At 35.8% G+C, this 9,276-nt stretch overlaps 1 protein-coding gene across 1 annotated transcript in view; it reads right to left on the reverse strand.

Moving 5' to 3' along the window:
- FAM98B (family with sequence similarity 98 member B) overlaps positions 1–9,276 on the reverse strand; it is a 32,457-nt gene that overhangs the window by 2,042 nt on the left and 21,139 nt on the right. The window contains exons 5-6 of the mRNA XM_017868148.1: positions 6,754–6,834; positions 6,034–6,150 (exon numbers count right to left, since the gene is read on the reverse strand). Coding sequence (XP_017723637.1) covers positions 6,034–6,150; positions 6,754–6,834 — 198 coding nt within the window. The remainder of the gene's footprint in view (positions 1–6,033; positions 6,151–6,753; positions 6,835–9,276) is intronic.

Raw genomic sequence — 9,276 nt, forward strand, 5'->3', positions numbered from 1 at the left:
GCTGGGACTACAGGCGTCCGCCACCACGCCCAGCTAATTTTTTTTGTATTTTTAGTAGAGACGGGGTTTCACCATAGTCTCGATCTCCTGACCTTGTGACCCGCCCGCCTTGGCCTCCCAAAGTGCTGGGATTACAGGCGTGAGCCACCGCGCCCGGCCTAGGAGTTTAAATTCATAAACTTAACTGGAAAACAATTTGGCCATGGGAAGCGAGAGCATTAAGAGACATAACCTTTGACACAGTAAATTTCCTTTAAGGAATCCACCATAAAATTTTACTTTGAAATTTATATATAAAAAATTATACATAGAAACATGCCTAGTATTGTTGATAAAGAAAAAAATGTATAAAATAAGAGAATTAAGTAAATTACTGAATCACTGTGATAAAACATAATGCAGCCATAAGAAGGACTACTGAAAGAAATTTAGTACTGTTATATGCTATGACATGGATGAACCTTGCAAATATTATGCTAAATCAAAGAAACCAGAGGCAGAAGCCACATATTGTATGATTCCGTTTATATGAAATGTTCAGAGGCAAATCCACAGAAACATAAAGTATATTATAGTAATAGTTGCCAGGGCATGGAGGTAGGGAGTATTGGGAATGACTGCTGAGAGGCAGCTATGTCATTTTGGGATGATGGAAGTGTTATGGAATTACATATAGGGTTATACAACACAATGAACAGACTAAAAACCACTAAATTGTATACTTTAAAATGGTATATTTTGGCCAGGCACAGTGGCTCACTCCTGTAATCTCAGCATTTTGGGAGGCTGAAGTGGGAGGATCACTTGAGGTCAGGAGTTTGAGACTAGCCTGGGCAACACGGCAAAACCCAGTCTCTATAAAAAAATAAAATAAAAAAATTTTAATTTGCCAGGTGTGGTGGCACACGTCTGTAGTCCCAGCTGCTTGAGAGGCTGCAGTGGAAGGATCGCCTGACCCTCCAGTGAGTTCCAGTGAGCTATGATGATGGCACTGCACTGCAGCCTGGGCAACAAGACTACACCTCAAAAATAAAAATAAAATGGTAAATTTTATGTTAATTATATTGCAAAAAAATTAAAATTAATTTCAAAAGGGTACTAAAATAGAGTTTTAGAGATATTGGAAAATGGTTACAATATATTTAGTGAAAAGCATGCTATAAAATTACAATCACAATATCTCGATACTAGCTAAACAGTAAAGAAACTACATCTTTCTAATAAATGACTGTAATCTTTTTGAAGGGCAACTGTGGAGTATGCATCAACAGCCTTAAAATCATTTCCTTTAATCAAGATATTTCACTTTTAGGAATATATCATGGACATGAACAAAAATTTAGCTGTCAATGATTTTATTACAGGGTCAAAGAGGCAAAATTAGAGTAAACCTCAGTGTCTATCAATACAGTATATATATGCATATAATAAAATATTGTGCAAAGATTTAAACTGCTGTAGAACAAAGTTGATAACGGTCACTCAACAATACGGACACATTTTCCTATCATTAAAATAGGGAGAAAATGATAAAGATATAATAAATTTAACAAGTTTAACAAGAAAAGAAAACTTAGTATACAAAGGCATATAATCATATAATCAATTGAAAAAGACTGAATGAAAGGCCAAAACTGATCCATACATAGCCTAAGGAAAATACATTTTTAAAAACCTTCCCAAATAAGAAAAAAACAAAAACACAACCTCCTTGTCCTAAAACATGAAGAAAAAAGACAAAGATGAGACAATAAAATACCAAGATATTTCCTAAAGGAATATTTGCTCAAAGCTCCCATTGAAGTCCAGTTAAGGGGTTAAACATGCCCATGAATCTAAGTCACTAAATGTTGAAAGAATATGTCAAAACTCATTTGTTTTGGATTTCTCTGTAATCTTAATGCCAACACTGAAAATATCAAAGTACAGTAGGACAATTTTAATGCCACTACCGTTCACAATTTGCCAAATATTCCTAAATTCCTTTTTCTCAATAAAATTCTGTTAGGTTAAACTGGAGACCCAACATATATACAACCTCTATTAAGTTTCCAGAGCTCAGTAATGCTGGTGCTTCCCACACATCTGAACTCTATTCCATTTCTTGAGGTCAGCAATCATGTCATCTACTTCGTTGGTAACTTATAGTTCTTAACAGCATCTGAGCTTCTTGCACAAAGCAGTTACTCCAATGAAATACACAGACATCCCTTGGAGTTTATCCTGGCGCACATGCAGAAGTGATTCAGGCTTTAACCACTCAAGAAGCTGATTAGATATTACACACACAAATCTTCTATACATAATCATAGGCAGTACTGAGATGTTCATCCTGAACCAGGTACATAGTACCTGACATACACAAAGTGCTGAATGTTTATTAAAGAAAATGCATGAATGATGATCTTTAATCCCTCTTCTAATCACTCTTCACTTTTCTGTATCTGTCAGGTGTTTGGAAAGAGACTCTATGTAAAACACATGAGGGAGGATTTCTAGGTAAATGAGTCATACTGAAGACACTAAATTATAAAAGGTACATATATCCTAAATTATAAAAGGGACAGATAAAAAGGGAATCAACATTTCAAAACACTCAAAGTCTATTTTGTAAAAGAGTCCATGCCTCCAACCCCTGGTGACATGCTGCTACTCCTTTCCTGGACAAAGAAAAATACAGTATATAGGAAAAAAAAAAAAAATGAGGTTTCTTTTCCTGAAAAAATGAGCAACCACAAAGACCACAAGTTGGCATTAAGAATTGCCACAGCACATCGGCCAGCTCCAAAGTCTGACATTAATGATCCCTAATAATGACTGTAGTTCCCAATAGGCTTTATCGTGCTTTACTCTTTTCTTTTTAAGAGACTGTGACTTGCTATGTTGATCAGGCTGGTTTTGAACTCCTGGCCTCAAGTAATCCTCCCAGCTCAAACCTCCCAAAGTGTTGAGATTATACATTGTGAGCACAGCACCTTCCCTCCCACCCCAACTGCCTTTATTATTAGAGAGAGAGTCTTGCTCTGTTGCCCAAGCTGTAGTGCAGTGGCATGATTATAGCTCACTACAGCCTCAAACTCCTGGGCTCAAGCGATCCTCCCGCCCCAGCCTCCTGAGTAGCTGGGACTATAGGCACACACTACCATGGCCAGCCGGTGCTTTACTCTTAAATATGGACAACCAAAAACTACTCTGCAGCTGAAGAAGCCACCAACATGAGAGAGACCAAGAAAAACAAATAAATAAACAAAAAATTATGCTGGAGGAAACAGATAATTGAAAGTAGAAAAAAAAAATTGCAAAAGCAAAGTTTCTTTACTCAAGATGATAGTATACCAAAAAATATTTTAAAAAATCAAGAAACAGAAAGAATTTAAGAAAATTTTAAAATAATTGCAGAAACAAAATTCAACACCAACTATAAAATAAAGTTAAAACATTTCTGAGAAAGAGAATCAAAAAAGGAAAATGAGAGGAAAAAAATAAAACAATTTAAGTGGGTCTATCTAGAATGTTTACTATCTGACTAAAGCATTTCAGAAAGAGGATAAAGAAAACAAAAGGGAAAAATAAATAAAGGAAAATATAAAAGCTAAAAGAGGCTACATATCGAAAGGTTCATCTAGTAAGTCACGATGAATGAAAAAAAAACTCAGACCAACATATGTTGTGCAATTTCAGAACTCCAAGGATAAATAGTCCAAAAGCTTACAGAGAAAAAAAATAGGTCACACAAAAACACAGAATGGAGTCAGTTTTCTTAACAGCAGCATTAAATACTTGAAAACAATGACGCAATGCCTTCAATATTCTTAGAGAAATGTATTTTCAACCTAGAATTTTATATTCAAATGTGAAAGCAGACTAAACATTTTCAAAATGCAAAGAGATTGAGAAAAATCACCTCCTATGCAATCCTTGTTTGGAAATTACTTGTGGATTTCCTACAGCAGAACAAGGGGATAAACAAAGAGCGGACCATGGGATCTAGAAGGTAGGAGAGCAGCCAAGGATAGCCATGCAAACAGCCCAAATTGCAATAAGTGGATGCAAGTTTCTGAGAGAAAAAGTATACAGAAAATGGAGAACTCGGACGTGCGCGGTAGTTCACGCCTGTAATCCCAGCACTTCGGAAGGCCGAGGCGAGCGGATCACGAGGTCAGGAGATAAGCCATCCTGGCTAACACGGTGAAACCCCATCTCTGCTAAAAAAAAAAATACAAAAAAATTAGCCGGGCGTGGTGGCGGGCGCCTGTGGTCCCAGCTACTCGGATGGCTGAGGCAGGAGAATGGCGTGAACCAGGGAGGCGGAGCTTGCAGTGAGCCGAGACCGCGCCCCTGCACTCCAGCCTGGGTGACAGACCGAGACTCCGTCTCAAAAAAAAACAAAATGGAGAACTCATTAGAAGACCTAATTTTTCAAACTACAGTTTAAAAAAAAAAAAAAAAAAGCATTTTATCATTTTGCAGAAATACAATGCAAGAAAAAATAACAATGCAAGAAAAAATAAAATTCATTTAGAAGCCCCTTTGTAGGTTGATTAGCCCTCCAAAGATGTCCACATCCTAATTCCTGGAACCTGTGAATGTTACCTTGCAGATGCAGGTGTGATTAAGTTGAACATTTTGAGATGGAGAGGTTATTTTGTATTAGCTGTGTGGGCCTAATATAAACACAAGGGTCCTCATAAGGGAGAGACAGGAGTGTCAGGGACAGGAGAAGGCAATGTGACAATGGAAGCAGAGAGAGAGAGAAAGGCTGGAAGATTTTATTAGACTACTGGCTCTGAAGAGAGGAGATGAAGCTAAGAGCTAAACTATGCAGGTGGCATTTAGGAGCTAGGAAATGCACGGAAACAGATTCTCCCCTAAAGCATCCAGGAAGAATGCAACCCTGCCAATACCTTCACTTTAGGACTGCTAATCTCCAAATTTTAAGAGAATAAATCTGTATTACTTAAGCTACTAAATTTGTGGTAAACTTTCACAGCAGCCATAGGAAACTAATACATCACATGGAAAGAGACATCATGTCAAAGACAAGAAGGTAACAGAAGCACCACACTTATGAGAAGCTAATGCCTGATGATCTGAGGTGGAACAGTTTCATGACAAAACCCTCCCCCTGCCCCCCCACCCTCCATGGAAAAACTGTTTTCCACGAAACCAGACCCTGGTGCCAAAAAGGTTGGGAATTGCTGGCATAAGTGACCCCAACTGGTCTAACATGGGGCAGAAGCACTGCCCAGTTAATCCAAAAAATGTAAAAATAATAACACCTGAAATTCCACTTGCAGTCAAGATAATCGGCACCAGATTTACTCTCCCCTGAAACAACTAAAAAACTGGATAACCCACGTGATGTGAACCAATGACGGTCAGACAATGGACATCAAGGAACACAGGACAATGATCCCTAAGTGAGGAGAAGACCTGTAATTGTCTCAGCTTACTGCCTGGAGAGTTTCCAGGTGATGATGCAGGGTGGGGAGAACGGGGATGAGGAGTGATCCCAGACTAAGCATGGGTACAGATTAGAGGCACAAAATGGGAGTGATGGGAGACAGCTCTTTAGAAAGCTATCTGAAGATATTCAAATTTGGAAACGCCCTCACCTCCCAAACCCCTCCTCAACTGAAACACATTCTGTATTCATCCAGCCTTAAGATACTTTTAAGACCTGTTGGCATCAGTACTACCTGCAACTATTCTTATATCCTGCTTTCTTGTTACATTGCTCACCATATCTATCTCATTATCTCATACGATGCCCCTTCTTTTATGCATATCCTGGCATAAATCACAGTATCTATGAGTTTAAAATAAATGTCAAAACTGTGGGGAAAAAATAAGTTATATGCAACAGGGATTTATACAAGACCAGGATCATCTTGTAAGACCAGTAGTTGACCTGGACATGTAGTTGAGATAGCGATGAAGTGCAAATGTGGCACGGTTACATAACAGACAAGCAAGCCAGAAGAGCTGTTATAGGCTACCACCTACAGGACACATATGGGAAAACAGCCTTACCTTTGCTCTATCAGACCATCCAAAGGACTGTACAGTCACATCTAATCGTTTCATTAACATTCGCCGGCGGCACTCATATTCACAGGAAAGAGCATCATTTATTCTTTCAAGTTGTTCCTTAAAAATTTGGAGACAAAAATAATAAACTTTAGACTCTTTCATTCTGCAAAGAAAAGAAATCCGAAAATTGTGCTAAGTACTTCCTACTGAGTCAAAAGATATTATACTTACTGACCATTTTCTGTTCCCATGAGACTTTACAGTAAATTATTTAAATACTAAAGCATAATTGAAAGAACATTTATGATATCCAGAAGACATTAAACATACAAATTAAATTCCACCTGTTGGCAGAGTATACCTTATCTGTAATCAAATATGTTAATTTAAGTAAAACATTTACCTGCTAAGCAGTCTGGACCAATAAGAAAAGAAAATACCAATAACTCATCTTGCTGGCTTTGAGCCTCTGTTCTTTACAGATCACAACTGTGCTAGCACACTGAGCATTATAAATATTCTCAACCAGGTATTTTTAAAAATTAATTAGTAATTTAACTAAAGAAATGTTAGGAAATATTACTCCAGAAGATCAATCAATTTCAACTCTACAAAATAATATACGCATACTATATATTGCAAAATAGATGTTCATTTATAAAATTAAGTCATATTCACTAATTTAATTACATAAAACTAATAACAAAAAGGGGGATTTACCGCCTGTTCTGAATTTAAATCAATTTTCAGCAGTGGTTTTCCCACATGATTTTTCTGGACCTTTGAGAGAATATCTTTCACCTAAAAGTAAATATAAAAGATTGTGAAAAATGTATATTCCTAATTTAAAACAATCTTATATTTGTTTAAAGTATTGCTCTGAACACTACAGAATAAAATAGTAAAGTGACATAATTAAAATATACCATCACACACCAGAATACCACTACAAAACAGTATCTTTTTCAAAAAAGCACATTATATTCATTCAAGCTATAGAACACATTCTTTCCCAGCATAAGTATGAACATACCCACACAGTTAAAGAAGTACCCAGGTTCTACTATGAGAATCTGTGTCTTAGTGAAATAACTTTGGAGTTCCTACTTAAGATAGCACTTTCCTACTTCCTAGTAAATTTTCAAAAGGGATACTAAAACCTTTGACCAGCACATTGATTTTTCTCAAATAAATGCTATGTACACATTCCAGTTGTAAGTATTCTCATTCATTGTTCAGCAAGACAACATAAGGGAGCAAGCCATCTATCTCAATTACAGTCATCACGTACATATTTTCATTACTTGTGCAAAGCCCCTAATTTAAATTACTTGAAACATTTTTATTTTGATAAACAAGATATTAGGCATTTACTTTTCCTTTAACAATATCAGGGTCATTCAGTAATTTATCCTCCTAACTACAGGATTAATTTACCTTCCTGACTGGAGAATCCATCATTAGCTAAAGAAAATATTCACAAAACCAAATGAAATATTTAGTTTTTTTACAAGGTAACCAGAGAAAACAATCAAGGGCAGTTCAGATTTTGAGGAGCATGAAGCTTAGTTAATGTCGGGGGCACTCTTTAAGGAAAGAATTCAAAATTAGCTTGGAGGCTGGGGTTGCAATGTGGAGTAACTGTAAATGGGCACAGTTGAGATTTCTTCTGAGGGTGATGGAAAAGCTCTAAATTAAAGAGTTTGGTGATGGTTGTTCAACTCTGTAAATATACGAAAACTCACTGAACTATATATATATATATATATACTCAAAATGGGCAAATGTTATGGCATGACTACATTTCAAAAATGGTGTTTTAAAAAAATTAGCTTAGAAAGAACCTACGCAAATAAGAGACTCCAAAACTTAAGCTTTAGTAGCTTCACAGCAAATCTACATCTACAATGATACAATTTCTGTACTGATACATTTTTTACATATTTTAAAGAAATTATTATTTTCTTAAAACGGACCATTTCTGTAGATTCTCCAACTATTGTAAATATCTCCAATTTTAGGATTTTCATACATTATAAAAGTATGAGTTGTAACTCCTCACTCCAGAGGAATTCTCAATGTATACTTGTAGTTTGTTATGTGTAATCACATTCAGCTCCATTCCTAGGATTCCAAATTACATAATAGTTTTAATAATCTGAAAAATCACTTGTTATAGAGTAAGTTAAGGGCACAGGCTGTGAAGGTTGACTACCTGGGTTTAAACCTCAGGTCTACCACCATTTAGAAATTCGCTTGTTTAACTTATTAAATCTTCCAGTACCTCAGTTTCCTTGCATGGTTGTCTAGGTAATACTACACAGGGGTGATGTATGACCCATAACCTTGGGTGATGTGAGAATTGAGTTAGTACATATAAACATTTAGAACCACCTCACATGGGTGATGTTAGTATTAAGTGAGTTATTACGTGTAAACATTTACAAAAGTGAATGCTATATATTTGCTGTTATTATACCACCACTATATATTTGTTATAATTATACCACTATAATTACACATTTGAACAACTTTAAGTTAGAAAATAATACTTTCCCTCCCCAGTGATAACAAAGTGTCTTCTGGACAAATCACATGTAGAAGAAAGAAAACATGAAAACTTTTACTTTTGGTTAAAAACTGAATACAGTAGGAAGACCTTTTAAGGAAGTATTTAGCCAAGATGGTCATAGTAACAACTACCTTATAATTAGTATGCCAGTATTTGAACCTAGGCATTACAGACTGCTTCCAAGTAGGGAAAGGAGGTAATTGAGAATGTTGTTAATACTAAATAAAACCCATAAAATGGAATAGCCACTTTGAGAAGCACTAGAAAATTATTATGAGCTCAGAAATCTGTCTAATTTGAAATAGTCCCAGAAAATTTAGTAAACCCCAGATCAGTCTTCATCCAGAGGAAAACAGAAAAAAATTCTGAAGAGTAACTTGTTAACTCTCTAAGAATGTTTTTGAGCTGAGATTCACAGACTTACTCTCTGGTTTGTAAGTTCTACCAAAAAAAATTTTTTTAATATTCTGTTTCTATCTTAATGACAATATAATTCTCTTACATTCATTAAGACACACCTTATTTTTCAGTTCATAAATTATCAATGCAAAAGAGATCTTTACTGAACAAGGATTTAGTTTAAGGCACTGTGTCTAAAAATGGAGTTATGTACTTATTCTTGAAGGTTAGGCAATAATTTTATTTTCCTTTAAAATGAATCCTGTATTATT

Source organism: Rhinopithecus bieti, unplaced genomic scaffold, assembly GCF_001698545.2.
Source record: "Rhinopithecus bieti isolate Rb0 unplaced genomic scaffold, ASM169854v2 scaffold_115, whole genome shotgun sequence".
NCBI lineage: Eukaryota > Metazoa > Chordata > Mammalia > Primates > Cercopithecidae > Rhinopithecus > Rhinopithecus bieti.